Source organism: Myotis brandtii, unplaced genomic scaffold, assembly GCF_000412655.1.
Source record: "Myotis brandtii unplaced genomic scaffold, ASM41265v1 scaffold540, whole genome shotgun sequence".
Taxonomy (NCBI): Eukaryota; Metazoa; Chordata; class Mammalia; order Chiroptera; family Vespertilionidae; genus Myotis; species Myotis brandtii.
In genome coordinates this window covers 547,403-564,609 of record NW_005369990.1, presented here as the reverse complement: position 1 = coordinate 564,609, position 17,207 = coordinate 547,403, and the positions used below count along the sequence as shown (strand labels likewise).

The 17,207-nt window shown below is 44.3% G+C and overlaps 1 protein-coding gene across 3 annotated transcripts in view; it reads left to right on the top strand.

The window, feature by feature from the left end:
• Nucleotides 1-14,499, top strand: part of PGM1 (phosphoglucomutase 1) — a 55,906-nt gene extending 41,407 nt beyond the window's left edge. For 2 of the 3 annotated variants that reach the window (XM_014549267.1, XM_005878054.2), the window contains 4 exons: nt 4,244-4,379; nt 7,670-7,853; nt 10,597-10,731; nt 13,590-13,982. In XM_014549267.1, coding sequence (XP_014404753.1) covers nt 4,244-4,379; nt 7,670-7,853; nt 10,597-10,731; nt 13,590-13,679 — 545 coding nt within the window. In that variant the 3' untranslated portion in view covers nt 13,680-13,982. Of the gene's footprint in view, nt 1-4,243; nt 4,380-7,669; nt 7,854-10,596; nt 10,732-13,589; nt 13,983-14,277 lie in introns of those variants that run through there. The other variant, XR_001364396.1, reaches the window with a different exon arrangement.
• The last annotated feature ends 2,708 nt before the right edge of the window (nt 14,500-17,207 follow it).

Genomic DNA, 17,207 nt, shown 5'->3' with positions numbered 1-17,207 from the left:
CCACGTTCCCATCCGCAGGCCTGTCACTGGGAGGGGACAAGAGCCAGGTCCCTCCTGAGGTGCCTAGACTAGTCAATGGAACCTAATCCCTAAACCGTTAGCTTTTGGCTCCCTCTGCAAGGGTTGACATTTTTCTTGGCTGGGACTCAGACTGTGCCCTGACTGAGCCGAGTTTATACTTATCACAAGGTGCTGATTAGGCTGAAGTCAAGTGACAGGTGGTTGAAGATGCTGAAAGAGCAGAATTCCCATGTGCTCAGTCGGTCCCTGAGCTGGACCACGTAGGAAGAGACCTATGTGACACCCACGGCCACTTTGTGTCAGCGGGGCCAGGGGTGCTTGCTGACAGTGCTCTCCTCCTTCTCACAGCCAAGTGAGCGCAGCTTTGCCTAGTTTATTTTAAATTTTAAAAAATCATATCAGTAATTCACATTTATAATAGGAAAATTAGATAAGGAAGAAGAGAAAAACATTGCAATCCCACTGCCAGAGAAAAGAGCATATTGAATTGTATTCTTTCATTTTCTTCCCCAAATGTACATTTAAAAACATCATTTTTGAAAACTTAATAAGGTAGTGGAAAACTATAATTTCCCCTAAGCTTTTTTTATTGGTACCCTTATTCATAATGGTATCCTATATTTATGAAGTACTTAGCTGTTTATAAAATATTTCCACTCTATCACAGTAATGCCTTAAAATTGTGTGAGAAAGGGGGCTTTATCCCCATTTTATAGTTGAAGAAACCAAGGTTCAGAAAAGTTAAGTGACTTGTCCAAATGTCAACAGCCTCTAGATAACAGCCTCAAATTTAGGTTTTCTGATGCTTACGTATAAAGCATTTCCATTGAACCACAACTGCCACAATTGTAAAAACAATAGCTTTAGGAACACCTTTTTTTTTCAGTAGTAACTTATCATTCATGAGAACCTCAGGAAAATGAAATTTACCCAGACTTCCTGAGTATTAGAGTTTTGATAGATCCAAAGTGATCAGTGTGATTAATCAGAATTTCCAAAGAGACTGGGGATCACACAAATAGAATAGAATATTTGTTTATGTTATCCAAGGCAGATATTTTGTGTATAACATTAGGTGTGTGATTTAGTTATCTTCAAGTAACTTGATCAGAGTTGGGCAAGATTTTTAGATTTCATTTTCACATAAAAGAAATGTAAATTCTTTATTTAGAGCAGGAAAAGCACAAAGGAACGTTGCCTCCTATACTTTCAGTTTAGCCTAAAACAAAACAAACAAAATAAAAGAAAGGAAAAAAAAAGAAGGAAGGCAGAAAATAAATCTGAAGAGTGCAGACAAGTAATTCCAACCTATATGCTTCTGTGATGAATTCTTGGTATGTATAATGGGGAAGGTCCCAGGATCTTGCTTCCCAGCATGAACTATTATAAAACACTAGAGGCCTGGTGCACAAATTCATGCACCAGTTGGGGTCCCTCAGCCTGGCCTGCGGGATCGGGCCGAAACCAGCTCTCCGACATCCCCCGAGGGGTCCTGTATTGTGAGAGGATGCAGGCCAGGCCAAGGGACCTCACTGGTGCATAATTGGGGCCAGGGAGAGATGCGGGAGGTTGGCCAGTGGGGAGGGACTGTAGGAGGGCTCCAGGGCATGTCTGGCCCGTCTTGCCCAGTCCTGATCGGCCGGACCCCAGCAGCAAGCTAACCTACTGGTTGGAGCATCTGCCTCCTGGTGGTCAGTGCACGTCATAGCGAGCAGTTGAGTGGCCTTAGTATATCATTAGCATATTACACTTTGATTGGTTGAATGGCAGACCAGTCGACTGGACACTTAGCATATTAGGCTTTTATTATATAGGATATCATTATTTGCAAAAGCTCTAAGAGTCAGAGAGCTAACTTTTTATTCCTTGAAATAGCAGTAAAGGCAAATAAAAGATCATAGATAATAAAATTAGGTAAACATTTCCAAAATATGTTATACAATGCACTAAAAGTCTTACCTAATATCTCTAGATTTGCCAGCATCCAGGTTTTAAGAACTGTTATTTCTAAAAGCAGTAACTTATTAAAGAGAAAATCTTTTGAAAGAAAAAAGTTGTGTGTTTTTATGAGCTGAAAGAGAGGGAAAATGTTGTAGTAGATTAATTAATTGATTAATTTATTCATGCACTTCTTCACAATTAGCTATTTATACAATGTTTCATGTGCTATGTTAATTAGCAGACTGAGTTACAAGGATAAATAAGAGATGCCTCCAAGAAATACATGGTTGGTGGGCTGAAAGATTCATAAATAGATGATTGAGGCTCAAGGAAGATGGGGCTGCACCAGGTGTTTTGAGTAGGTCACTATCAGAGAAGAGAGAGAAAGTAGCTCATAACTGCCTATGGAAGCTGGGAGCTCATCTCAGAGATGAGAGGTTACTTTGAGCTGGGTCTAAAAGGATGAAGAAGGAAGGAAACAAACCTACCACATGCCTACTACCTAGCTAGCACTGTGCTAGATACTCTGACAATTCTAAGAGGAATAAGACCCAGTGGGGAATCGAGAAAGGCAGACAAGCCCATAAATAACTCAAGGCATGATAATATTCAAAGCAGTATTAGAGAGGGATCTTATGGAGTCCTATTCAAAATCAGAAAGTAGAGCTCAACATTGTTTTCTGTTTTGTTTTTTAAGAATAAGGACGTTTATGGCAAAAAAACGAGAGTTCTGTTCCACATGGGGCTCTTGGTAAAGGATTTCCATGCATATAAGCACATCCAAAGTATTCAATCTGTTATTTTGGGTAAAGATTTTAGCCAGAGACAGATGTACCATAGCTTATTTAACCAAATTCTTATTGATTAAAGAAAGATGTCTTAATATTGGAGTAGCTGGATCCACAAGTAGGTCCATTTTTAAGGCTTTGATACTTTTTGCCAAATTGCTCTCCAGAAGGACTGTACCCCTCCCAGAAACCCCATGTTGGAATTCCATTTCCCTCACCCCTCTCCCAATACTTAGTGTTCTCATTTTGAAATCTGTGGCCATTTGTCAAGCAAGTGGCAGTTTCTTATTGTGGTTTTAACTTTATTTTCTCAAAAACAGTGCTAGCTTTTTATTTTATTAATTGGGAACTTGTATTTTTTCTTTAGTGAGTTATGTATTTATATCCTTGGCCTGTTTTTCTATTGAGGTTTTGCTTTTTTCTTGTTAAATATAAGAATTTTCCTATTCTGAGTATATTAAACATCTACTTTATATTGCAAATGTGTTTTTTTTTTAATATTTTTATTGATTTCAGAGAGGAAGGGAAAATATTTCTATTGATTTCATAGAAAAATCAATGATGAGAGAGAATCATTGATTGGCTGCCTCCTGCATGCCCCCTACTGGGGATCGAGCCTGCAACCTAGGCATGTGCCCTGACCAGGAATCGAACCGTGACCTCTTGGTTCATAGATCGATGCTCAACCACTGAGCCTCGCTGGCCGGGCTGCAAATGTGTTTTTTTTAAGTTTGCCAATGACCTTTTAGTTTTATCTATAGTAGCTTTGCTAATAGAAATGCTAATCTTTATGTAGACTAATACATTGATTTTTTTCTTTATGAATTCTGAATTATCATGTATTTATTACCACCAAGATTTTAAAAAAAGCATTTATATATTTTTATAGTACTTAACGGTTTCCAATTTTTACATTTGAATATGCCATCTATCTAGCTTTTTTTTTTTTTTGTATGGTGTTTTATTGGGGGAAAAACCTGAATTTTTTAACTATCTAGCTACTTAACCAAATACTATTTAAAAAGTAATCCATTTTTTTCCTACAGCCCTGAAGAGGTACCTTTCTGATATATTCAAATCTCATACAGATTTAGACCTCTTCCTAGGTGCTTCATTTTGTTCCATTAAACTATTAAATTATTTTAATTATGGAAAAATTTTAATGGTTTTATTCTCTGCTGTTTTTTATTTAAGATTTATTTTTTTCACCACTCACATTAACACTTTATCATTACTATATCAAATTTCACCAGATTATTCCACTGACGTTTTTATTGACATTTGTCTTAAATTTTTAAAATTACTTTGGGAGGCATCAACTTCTTTTCAATATTATGTTGCTTTATTTAATATGTGATTCCTTCCGTGTACCCAAGTTTTTCAGTGAAGTTTTAATTTCTCTTTGGCTGGATCTACATGTTTACTGTTGAGTTTATTGCCAAGTATTTTGGAGAAATCATGTTTCTCACAGCTGTTTGCTCTCCCCCGACCAGGTTCTGACCACATTCGTGAGAAAGATGGTCTCTGGGCTGTCCTTGCCTGGCTCTCCATTCTAGCCACCCGCAAACAGAGTGTGGAGGACATTCTCAAAGATCACTGGCAGAAGTATGGCCGGAATTTCTTCACCAGGTCAGCCACAGCCTGGCTGGGGGGTGAGGTAGGGTGGGGGAGTGGGCAGAGAGAATTCTCCTGCATACAGATTCTTTCCTGTCTTAACCGATAATAAAACTCTAGTTCATCCAGCCTCTACCAACTGGGGATTTTAAAAATAATTCAGTCAGGTCAAGATGAAGTCAGCCTTTATGTTATCCATAAAGAACGAGGCTTACAAGACTTATTTAACATTATTCAAAAGAATAAATGTTTTTAAAGTCTTTTAAATGTACCTCTCAAGTGGACATGATAACACTGTTGGATTTAGATTCAGAAAAATGGATTCACATTTTATTTCTGCCCCTTAATAGATTGGGAAGTCATTTAACCTCTCTCTGTACTCAGTTTTCTCATTCGTGGGAATGGAAATAACAGTCCAGCTATTGAGTAAATTAGATGAAATATGAATCTGAAAGTGTTTTATAAACTCTGGGGCACTAAAAGTATGGAAACTTTTTTCTGAAATTATGGAAATGACTATGCTTAGTCCAAATTAACTCTTCTGACTCATTAAAATAGGTCCCCAAAGGCTGTGTACTTGTCAATACTTCATTCATTGATTCAACAAATATTGATTGTGTACCTACTTTCCACCAGGTCACTAGGGATTCAGCAGTGAACAAAATATTTAAAATACTTAGCAATTCTTCTGTAACGAGCATACTTCTATTTTTAAAAACATTCACTTATTATTACCAGTAGTGCTTTTCATTAGTTTCAATTTCCCTTTCCCCAATATGTGTGAAGATTTAACAAAATTTCTCCTGGACCTCTAAGGAAAGGAAATATGAGAAAAAAAAAGATATTAGGTAAATTATTAATCTGTGAAAAACAGTTGTAATTTCTCTGGACCTGTTTGCCTTTTCTATAAAATAGGCGAGTTAAATTAGAGAATTGAAAAAAAATATCACAGATATGAGAGTCCGTGATCTCTGGATAATAAAAAAAGAATTCAACCTTTAGCAACTTGGCTTCCTTCATCAGAATTCTTTCATCAACTTTGGACAAGTTCAATGTTCTCTTCTTCCTCCAAGTTACTCTTTTGTGGGAGGTATAAGTAATGACTGCCACACGGTAGCCTGGGAAGGCAAGGATCTCCATTCTCTAAGGACCAGAAAACCCTGGTAATTCGGAACAGTCGTCATGAACTCTCTAGAGCATAGAGTATCACAAAAGCAGAACCCCGTCTGTTGTCATGCTCCATGGTATCATCAAACACCTAGCTCATAGTTGACACTTGTAAGTATGCTTTGAATAGACAAATGAATGAGTTAACAAGCAAACTGTAGCCAAGGTGGAATAATGTTAGGAAGGCTTGTTTAGAGAAAGGGTCCCTCTTGACTGAGTTAAAGTCTCCATCTAAAAACTATTTTAACATATTTTTATTAATGTCAAATAACTGCTAACCAAGTATTGCAATAAATGTTGCAAATAAAGTTCTTAGAACCTGCACTGATTGTTAGTTAAGACTCCGTTGTAGTCCACTTTTTTTGTTGTTGTTAATCCTCACCCGAGGATATTTTCCCATTGATTTTTAGGGAGAGTGGAAGATAGAGTGAAAGACAGAGAGAAATATCGATGTGAGAGAAACACATCGATTGGTTGCCTCCTGGGGGAGCCCTGACCAGGGCCTGGGCCAGTGAGGAGCCTGTAAACAAGGTACATGCCCTTGATGGGAATTGAACCCGGGACCCTTTGATCCTCAGGCTGACGCTCTATTCGTTGAGCCAGACCAGCTAGGGCCATTGTAGTCCACTTTTGTAGAACAAAAGTGCTAGGCACGTTTGCACACATTGCTTCATGTCAGCCACAGAACAGTTATTAATAAGGCAGCTGAGATTCTGAGAGATGAAGCAACTTGCCCATAGACCCACAGTTAGTAACCAACAGAGGCTGGATTCATAGTTTGTTCTGTCTGATTCCAAAGCCCACATTCTTTCCATTATACCACTCTGTGCCTAGGATTTATAGAACATTTCCCCTGAACACCCAAAGGTCACAGATGTAAAGCACAAACACCTGGTTGTAATTTCTGGCTGTTTATCATTTTAACTGGGGGAAAGAGCTGACTCCAAGATGAAGGCGACTGCTGTCCTTGATTCATAGAATCCTGGAGCCAGAATAGGTTGTCCTCCATTCCCTGGTATTTCTCATGTCTCAGAGGTGTCACCTTGCGCATATCATATTTGTTTCACTATTGCAAATAAATATAGACTCTGCTATCATGAGCCTCTACAAAATAACTCTCTCAAGAGGGTGTGTGCCACTAGATCAAGAAAAGCATCCTCCTGAGAAAGAAGTCAGAATAGTTCTCGGAGGAAAAACAGTAGTCATAGAATTTCATTCTTGATGCACTTTTTTTTCTTGGTTCTTTTTAAAAAATTTTAATTTAATTTAAAAAATTTATTTCTTAATCCTCACCCAAGGACATGCCTATTGATGAGAGAGAGAGGGAGAGAGAGAGAGAGTAGATATGAGAGAGAAACATCAATTGGCTGCCTTCCCATATGCGCCCAGACTGGGGATGGAACCCACAACCTCGGTATGTGCCCTGACCGGGAATCGAACCCTCAACCTTTCGGTGCATGGGACAACGATCCAACCAACTGAGCCACCCAGTCAGGGATTTCTTGGTCCTTTTGCATCCACTCCAGGTCACCTCTGTCAGGGTGAACCCAAAGCAGTTTGGATTAAAATCACCTCTCTCTGAAAGGACGGAGGCGTTTCAGATGGAAAGAGTTGGGGTTTGGCTCCTTCATCTGGTCAGTGAAAACTTGGCCCTACTTTAGGAAGCTCCTGTGGAGACTGGAACTCTCCTTCGCCAAAATCTCAGCAGCCTCGGGCCGGTCCCAGCCTGGGAGCAGTGCCAGCACTGATCCCACAGAAGCTCCGAGTGTCTGGAAGAGAAGCTGCCTGAGTCACGTGCTCCTTTGTGCAGAGTTCCCGAGAGATAACAGGGCTTTTAATTCTACCTCCTCAGGATGTGATGGTTACACGTTAGATAGTATCTCTCAAAAGCCTTTGAAGCTCCTTCGAGCTTTCTTCTGTGGAAAAGCTCCTAACCCTTCCCTGAAATCCTCCGATCCCTTCCTTTCATCCCTGGCCTGCTCCCTCCCCGGGGACTGACAGGCTCATCTTTCTGCCAGCTTCTTCTGAAGTTAGGTGGTTTGGGAGAGGGCCAAACACATGATGAAGAAAGTGCCGATGTACGTTGGTGGGATCTGGAGGCAGCCCGCGGGTCTCAGCTTCGTGACTTCTTCTTCCAGGTACGATTACGAGGAGGTGGAGGCCGAGGGCGCCAACAAAATGATGAAAGACCTGGAGGCCCTGATATCTGATCGCTCCTTTGTGGGGAAGCAGTTCCCAGAGGGTGACAAAGTTTACACCGTGGAGAAGGTCGATAACTTTGAATACAGTGATCCAGTGGACGGAAGCATTTCGAGAAATCAGGTAGGAACAGACTTGTGTGGGAGAAAAGCCTTAGAACGCCATCTCTGAAATCTCAAGGGAAAAACAGGAAAAGGCCTTATGGTCATCTCTCTCCTGCTGCCCTGTTATCTAGGGTAGCTCTTCTCAGCTGGTTTTTGGCTGCATCACTCGGTGTGCACATGTTCTCATAGGGAAGTGGTTTCGCCCAGGTTGTTAGCACTCCCCTCGGCCCTCATCCTGCAGTGCTTAGCCTAGACTCCAGGGGAGGGGGGGGGGTTTGTACCTCTAGAACAGCGGTTCTCAACCTGGGGGTCGAACAACCTTTTCACAGGAGTCGCCTAAGACCATCGGAAAACACACATTGTTTATATAATTACATATTGTTTTTGTGATTAATCACTATGCTCTAATTATGTTCAATTTGTAACAATGAAAATACATCCTGCATATCAGATATTTACATTACGATTCATAACAGTAGCAAAATTAGTTATGAAGTAGCAATGAAAATAATTTTATGGTTGGGGGTCACCACAACATGAGGAACTGTATTAAAGCAGGGGTCCTCAAACTTTTTAAACAGGGGGCCAGTTCACTGTCCCTCAGACCGTTGGAGGGCCGGACTACAGTTTAAAAAAAACTATGAACAAATTCCTATGCACACTGCACATATCTTATTTTGAAGTAAAAAAACAAAACGGGAACAAATACAATATTTGTATTTGCATGTGGCCCGTGGGCCGTAGTTTGAGGACCCCTGGGATTAAAGGGTCGCAGCATTAAGAAGGTTGAGAACCACTGCTCTAGAATCACATGCAAGATGTTGTGTTGAGTGTGTGTGCAGAGAGGAGTTCCAGGATCTAAAAAACAAACAAACAAAGAACTGTAGCCTTAGGAATCAACCCTCCTCGTTTCCTTCAAGAGATTATAGCAGAGAGCCGGCGTGAGAGTCATTATTATAGACTGATATATTCCAGTTTCTAAGAAAGAAGAGAAAGAGATAAGCCATTCACAGAAACATTCACTGTTATTATCTGCAGCACGTGACTCACAGCCAACCCTAACCTCACGCCTGCGACCTGGGCCGTGTCTGGATGGAGATAGCGCTGTTAGGGTTTCCCGCTTTGGGTACCAGGGACCAAGGCTGCAGGCTGCTGGGTCAGCCCTTCTCCAGGCTTCTCACAAACACTCAGGGCCCACGGTCCTCTCTCTTCTGGTTCCTCTGCCGAAACAGAATGAACGCATCTCTCATAATTTAGAAACAGATAGCAAAGTGCCTGGGGTCTCCCTTTCTCAAAATTCTCACCCAGCAGCTTTTCTTCCATATGCCTTTTCACCATCTGTGAGAACTTTGGGTCTAGTACAGGCGATTGTAAATTATGTCTGAGATAATTAGAGTAAGAGAGGCCTGGAGTGGAGGAAGGGGGTGGTTACAAAAGGGGAGGGTGGGGCCCAGGGGTGGAAGAGTAGAAGAGAACAGACATGTTTGTAGCAGAGCCTTCAGAGAGGGAAAAACAACCCCCAACCCTGGGTGGCATCCAGCAACTGCGAGGAGGGAGGAGGGGAGCGGCAGAGGGCAGGAGGGGTGTCGCCATGAACCCCGGCCCTGCTCTCTACTCTGAGGAGGAAGTCAGCAGCTCCACATTCTGTAAGAAAATCTGAGTATTTAGATGGAAGACCAGGTAGGAGGGAAAATCTGAAGTAGATGTAGCATCTGCAATCAAGTGCAAAGAATTTAGAAACTTCACGTTGAAGCTGTGGAAGAAGGAGACGGATCCTGGTGTGTTTCTAGAAAGCAAGCCCTGGTGAATGGGATGAACTACATCTTGCCACGATGACCAACCTGGGACTGTCCTCTGTATTTCATCTGCTGTCTCCACTGCTGAATGGCAAACACTGGATGGGGTTTGGTGATGACCAGCCGGTGTGGAGTGGTGTCTTGCCTTCTGGCCAGACTTTGGCTTTATACAAACCTCTCCTGTTTATGGAAAAATTCATAAAGACTGAAGCATCTTCAGATAACTGTCCTGCCCAGTCTTCTTACCTCAGGCTGTGCCATATCTACCCAGGAGTCCCCACCCCTTTCCTCCGAAGCAAGAAGATTATTGAGGATGAGAGATGCGTCCAGGGAGGGAAAGGCGAGGGCAGCAGAGAGAGGGGGCTGGGCTTGGCATTGCACCCACATGGACCGCTTTTAGCCCTCAGACATCGGTGGGAGACTGGCCGCTGGATCCTGCTTGATGGGTGGGGAGTATCCTGTCTCTGCCTTTGGGACCTGTGGCCTCCTGTTCTCTTTTGGAGGCTTTCCATCAGTGTTTTGCAAAGAGTTCTTCCTCTGGTCTGCCTGAAACATCTGCTCAGGTTTCAGTTCATTCTGTCCATGTTTCCCCCCGGTCTGGGGGTTAACTTTCTACATCTGGTGGCTTATTTATTTATTTGCTTTATTAAGCTTCAAACTGGAATGGTTAGTCCATAAATCACAATGGAGCAGGGATGGAAGATGGGCCTGGCATTACCCAGCCTCCCTGGCATCAGATCTCCTGCCCGACCTTGCAAATGCTTCTCCCCCATGAGCTCAGCCTCCATTGCTTGGATGCAGTGACGGGTTGACTGAGGGCTCGGCTGCTGCCATTGATCAAGGATCTAATCCTCTGATTGATCAAATACCAATGAGGTTAGATCTCCAAATGCACGCCTTGTAATTTGCTAGCCTTCAATCTCCCTTCCGCATATGGGGTGGAAAATCTGTGCTTATCTTTTCCAGGGCTTGCGGCTCATTTTTGCAGATGGTTCTCGCATCATCTTTCGACTGAGTGGCACTGGGAGCGCAGGGGCCACCATTCGACTGTATATCGACAGCTATGAGAAGGACATCGCCAAGATCCACCAGGACCCCCAGGTAATGCCCAAGACCTGGACCCTGACTAGTTCTCTCTGTTGGAAGGAATGATAGTGGCTCCATTGTCAAATAGGTGCTCTCACTTTCCTGCGTGTCTCCTTCAGTTTATCATCACAACAGTGACAGCTGACAATTATCTGAGCATTTGCTATTTGCCAAGCTCTGTTCTAAATCCATTACACGTGTATACTCATTTCATTCTCAAATGAGGTAGACTCTGTTATTATCCCTACTGCAGATATGGAAACTGAGGGACGGGAAGGTTAAGCAACAATTAATAGGTTCACGTGCCTGGAAAATGGCAGATCTGGGACAGCTAATCTTTGAATTGGCCCCTCAGCTGGTCATTTGCCGCTTTTCCTGGTCCGATTGCCTGCCCTGCAGAACACACACTGGTTCTAGATTTGCTGGTGAGCGAGAGAATTTCATGACCCAGCAAGAAATGTCTTTATAAAAAAGTCTGTGGACTTATAGCCTGATTGCTTCGGTTCCCAGTCCCATCTCTGGTTCTAGATTTGCTGGTGAGCGAGAGAATTTCATGTCATGCAAGAAATGTCTTTATGAAAAAGTCTGTGGACTTATAGTCTGGTTGCTTCGGTTCCCAGTCCCATCCAAAGAGTCTCCAGAGCCTGGCCAGCGTGGCTCAGTGGTTGAGCCAACGTTGACCTATGAAGGTCAGGGTTCAAATCCCGGTCAGGGCACATGCCTGTGTTGCGGGCTTAGTTCCCAGTAGGGGGCATGTTGGAGGTAGCCGATCAATGGTTCTCATCATTGATGTTTCTATCTCTCTTTCTCTCTCCCTTCCTCTCTAAAATCAATAAAAATATGTTAAAAACAACAACAACAGCAAACAAAAAAGCAAGGAGTCTCCAGAAGTATGTCAGAGTGTCGAGGGACCCTGGGAGCCAGGGACGGGACAGAGACCTTAGAGGGAAGACACCCGGTGGGGGAGCCTAGGGGAAGCAGTGACACAGGGTAGTGTTCCCAGGTGCAGTCCTTATCTTGGCGGATGCTCCCCAACCAGAGCTCCAGAGCGGAAAATGTTTAGGACATGCTGTGCGTTAGCCCCTTCTTGGCAATTCACAACAGACTGCATTGAAAGGCTCTGAGAAGAGACACCTGTTTAAATAGCATTCACCGTGCTTATTTTTCCACAAAGCTTATTTTTCTTCTAACACCTAATTAAAATTCTGTGAAACTCACTTGAAAATCCCTGGCACCGTGGTTTTGAGCATACGTTTCAGAGTTAGAGAGATTGTGCTTTTCTTTTTTTTCTTTTTAATATATTTTATTGATTTTTTTACAGAGAGGAAGGGAGAGGGATAGAGAGTTAGAAACATTGATGAGAGAGCATCGATCAGCAGCTGCCTCCCACACACCCCCTACTGGGGATGTGCCTGCAACCAAGGCACATGCCCCTGACCGGAATCGAACCTGGGACCCTTCAGTCCGCAGGCCGACGCTCTATCCACTGAGCCCATCCGGTTAGGGCGAGAGATAGTGCTTTTCATTCAGTGTCTGCCACTTAGCTGCCTGTCCCTGGGTAAGTCGTGTCAGTGTTCTGAGCCTGGTTTCCTTGTCTGTGAAATGCCAGAATACTGCCTACTTCATGGAGTTCTTATAGGGATTTAACGAAACAATGGATGCAAAATTCTGAACACTGAGCCTGGCACATAGGATTAGCTTTTGAGTGGCCCCTATAGTTGTTTTTATTACAAAAAGAGGGCGGTGGGAGGATACTTCTCTCTACACTCTTCCCAGACTCCAGCTCAGTCATCACCAGATCTCTGTTGTGTTGTAGGCATCCCTAAAACTTAAACGAAAGGCATTGCTATCTGCATTGTAGACCCACAGAATAATAGAGAAAGAGAAAAAGAGGAAGGAATTGTGTTTCTTTGTCCTAATGCCTGACAAAGAATGAGTGAAAGATAGATTTCTTCTGGACCATAGCCGAGAGGAGATGGGAGGGCACCGAAGGTGCAGGGTGCCCACAGTGCCCGGTGTGCCACCATTCCGGCTGGGGAGCTGCCTCCCCTCACTCTGGAGCTGCTGGGCCTCAGCCCCAGTACTTTGTTGGGACTGTGGGAGCCCCAAGGGGAAGTGGCAAGTGGTGTGGTCAGCATATGGAGTTGGTTCTCTAGTTCTCACCTAAGTAGAATGAGCTGGTGGATTCAATGAGGAAAAGCAACAGTGGACAGTAGAAAATGTGCTTCCCTTGGCTCTGCCCTTGAGTGACCTGGTCAGATCACCTCTTTGGATATCTTTTTCCTCATCTGTAAAAAGGGCTGTTCAACTAGATAAGTAGTTTTTATTTTTTATATTAAATATTTACTTAAGCAACAGGAGAATTTTTTAAGGTGAGAGGAGGATGAGAGGGGGTGTAGTTGCATTTTGAAAGGACCTCTTTGGGTTCAGGGTGGGAAACAAATTGGAGGATGCAGAAGTGGATCTGGAAGCACCATTATTCCAGGTAAGAGAGAGCATTGATTTAGCAAGAGTTTTGGCGCTGGGATGGAGAGAAATGGGTGCCGTTGAGAGATGTTTAGAAGGAAAAAACCCCATAAACTTAACACTTACTGAGAGATTGGAAAAAGGTTTGTGGGAGAAGAAAGGTCAAGAATGACTCTTAGTTGTCTCTTTGCTTTGTGTGATAGATTGTAGTGTCAATCCACTGCAGCAGAGAATGCTGGTGGGGGAAGAACGGGTCTGTTTTTAGACTGGTAGAGTTCAAGGAGCCTTTGGGACACAGGCAGTCGGACAGGTGGGCCAGGAGCTCAAAGGCAAAGTTAGAGCTGGAGCGAGGGGTCTGTGTCTAGAGAAAGTGATGGAAAAGGCTCTTCTTTTTGTGTCTCCCTCAGGTCATGCTGGGCCCCCTGGTTTCCATTGCTCTGAAGGTCTCCCAGCTCCAGGAAAGGACGGGGCGCACCGCACCTACGGTCATCACCTAAGAAGACAGGCCAGATGCAGTACGTCTCTCCACCCCAGGACCCTCCAACGCATCTGATTGAAGAGCATGGATAGAAATAACATGTGTTCACCCAGGCTTTTTAGGATTTGGTTTTTCCACTAACCAGTTTCTGATGAAGGGTACGTTTGCAAAGCACTGCCAATCGAGATGCATGGTAGGAGCCATGTGGGAAAGGGGCAGAAAGGACCCAGGGCTTATGTTAATGTCAGTCCTTTTCTTTTTTGATATTTTTATTGATTTCAGAGAAGAAGGGAGAGGGAGAGAGAGATAGAAACATCAATGATGAGAGAAATCATTGATGGGCTGTCTCCTGCATGGCCCACACTGGGGATTGAGCCCGCAACCCGGGCATATGCCCTTGGCCGGAATCGAACCGGGGACCCTTCAGTCTGAAAGCCAACGCTCTACCCACTGAGCCAAACTGGCTAGGGCAATGTCAGTCCTTTTCATGCCCCTTCCCACTGCTGCTGTGTGGGTATTTGCCTCCTTAGCACCAAGTTCTGTTTACACTACAATGCGAGGTGGAGGTTGAGCAGTACGTCTCAGCATTAGCTAATGAGGCCACTTTTCATCCTTAGGATGTGCCAGTGAAATGACAGTGCAACTTTCTTCTCCTTGGTGAACCTTTCCCCCCATTTATTGTTTACATGGAGTCCAGCAAAACGCAATTCCTGGTGCCTTCTCTCCAATCAGTTCTTCCCTCAGAGTGAGACGTACTTGTCTACAGATTTCTGCCTTGTTTTGCAACATAGTCCTATTCACGCAAATATTTTGGGATATTAAAGCAAAATAAGCTGCTATTTCTTGATGTCTTTTATTTCTCAGTTATAAAATTCTTGTTTTGTTTTAGAAAGAAAACAGATTTGTTTTTGAGCGGGAGGAGAGTATTTTGTTTTGTTTGGATGTCCTAATTAGAAAAAAAGTTATCTGTGCTAGGCTTAAGATCCTTACACTCAAAACTGATCTTAGGGGGGTTGATGTAGGCTGGATCCTTCCGAGGTGAAGAAAGTCAGCGTGGCGTGGTTAGCTTGGAAGGAGAGAGAGGAAGGTGATTCTCAGGAGGTCTTACATAGCAAAGCACCGCCACGTGCCTGGTGGTGCCGAGATGTCAGGGTATCTGTTGAGGGGATGGAAGCAGAACTCTCAGAATCCGAGAGCAAGATTACTGGCATTTGTTTGGATGTCTTAAACCCACTGGCATCTTATTCATCTTAGAACACCCAATCCACAGGTGTATTATAGTGGTTAAAAGCATAGGCTTGAGAGCCAACAGACCTGCGTTGGAATCCCATTTAGGACCTTGAGTCACCTTTGAATATCTTTCTCCTCCTCTTTAAAATGGGGGTGAAAATAGCTCCAACTCTATAGTGTCATTGAGACCCTTAAGTGAGTGGACCTGTGAGAAGGAGTGGGCACAGTATCTGATTCATGGTAGGTTATCAGGTAAGTGGGAACTAGGACTATGCTTATTGTACTGTTGTTTCTAGATCTTTAAGCATTGGAAAAACAAAAACTGTAACACTAACATTTGCAATGCATTTTATGGTTTCCAGATGGGCTATTCCAGAAACACAGTTCAGCTCTGTACCCCTCCGCCACCCAGAGTGGAGTCCCTGTTCCAGGTGGCAGGGTCTTTGTCTGGGGTGAGATGTCCAGTGTTCCTATTTAACATGGGGTCCAGCCCAGCAAACACAGCTGAGCTTTGGCAATGATGAGATGAAGATGAGTACTTACTGAACAGTAAATGCCAGGCTTTGTTCCAAGTATGTGGCTTTCCATGTACTCGTTTAAGTGCTCCCAGTACCTCAGCGAGGTAGGTACTTGGAATAGTTCCGTTTGACAGATGAAGTCCGGTTTCTTGCCCAAGGTCCCACCATTGGAGAGTGGCGGCGTGCCCCCAGGCAGTGCAGCTCAGCCCCACATGGTTTACCAATACTTTGTATTGCCTCTTCCACAGACTGGCTGCTTCTCCCGGGCAGAAGAAAGGTGTGCAAATACCCCTGTTTTGTACTTATTAAGGGGTGATAACTGTGCCTTGGGTGCCAGAGACTCTGTTAGTTTTAGCATTATTGTCTCTACCCTCCCCCAGATCTCGATATCTGGCTGTATCAGTCAGCCAGGAAACAAGTACTGACCCACATTAAGTGTGTGATGCCATGGGAACAAGAGAATGTATGACACAGTTACTGCCCTCCAGCTGCCTGTACGACTAGCCAGGCGGATGAAGTCCACGGCCAATAGACTGTATAGGCTGAGTGCCTTATGAGTTGTGTGAGCAATACCTGCAGTTAAAAGCCAGATTTCCCAGACACCTATTCTGTTTCAGGTGTTGGGCTAGACGCTTTCGAGTAACCCTCCAAGCGAGGCGTTATTATTCTCACTTTGGAGTTGAGGCAACTGAAGCTCAACAGAATTAAGTAATTTGCTCCAGGTTCCCAGCTACCATGTGGTGGAAGTGGAATTTTGACCTGAATCTCACTCTCTTTCCATGACCCTTCCCTGCCTCCCCATCTGTTGAATCAGCTGCAGACACTCCCAGGTCTGTGGCCCCTGGAATGGCTTCACAGATTTCCTCCTCGTCCCTGGTCATAATTCAGCTGCTTCCCCTGACCCCACTTGGCTACAGGTTTGGGAGCTAAAAGCTCAAGGGAGGAAGAGGGAGGTGGCTGAGGCCCTAGAGCAGTGGGGGTGGGCATGGGTCAGAGCCGTCTTCCCTCCCTTTGTGGCTTCCAGAGAGACACCCCAACACACGTGTCCCCAGGACTAGCAGGAGACAGAGCCCTGAGAGGCTGGCCAGCAGCAGCAGCCACGCTTCCCTGCCCCTCAGCATTGCTGTGGTCTGTGAGTCAGGCCTGTTTTCTGTGGGCTGTGGTGAGCACTGCAGTGAGATAATTGGGTTGGAATTGTTTGGGGCCCAACTCTGAAATTTCACTTTTCTCCCCCCTCTTGATGCTCAGCTCTCACTTAGGAGAAGCCGATTTCTGTTCAGGAATGTTCCTCGGACCCAGAAAATGGCGAGGCTTCTAGGGGATGGGCCCTGCCTCAGAGAACGAAAGCCAAGGCTGAGCTGGCTGCAGAGAGAGTAGGCAGGCATTGGGGTTGTGTCCCTCTGCCTCCTCCACCCCGAGTTCATCCTTGCTGCTTTCGGCTGCATTTCTAGTTGACTCATTAGACAGATATTGGCCTTATCCTCTGTGTAAGAGACGCTCCCCTTGTGTTTTTCACATTCCAAAACCCAAGCAGAAGAGGTTGGACAGGAGTCGTAGCGGCCATCGTGCATCTCACCTGAGTTACAGCCGAGGCCTCCTCAGGGCCTCTGGCCTTCGTTCTGCACCCCTGTTCCATTTTCCACATCATCAGCTACGTGTCCTTTGAAATGCTGAAGTCCAGGTGCCTTTGTCATGCAACCTGCCAACAAGATCATGCAGCCTGCCTGCCACCTACCCCAGCAACTCCTCTCCCTCTCTTTCTGCCTTTGGTCCGTGCTTCAGCCACATGACCCATCTGC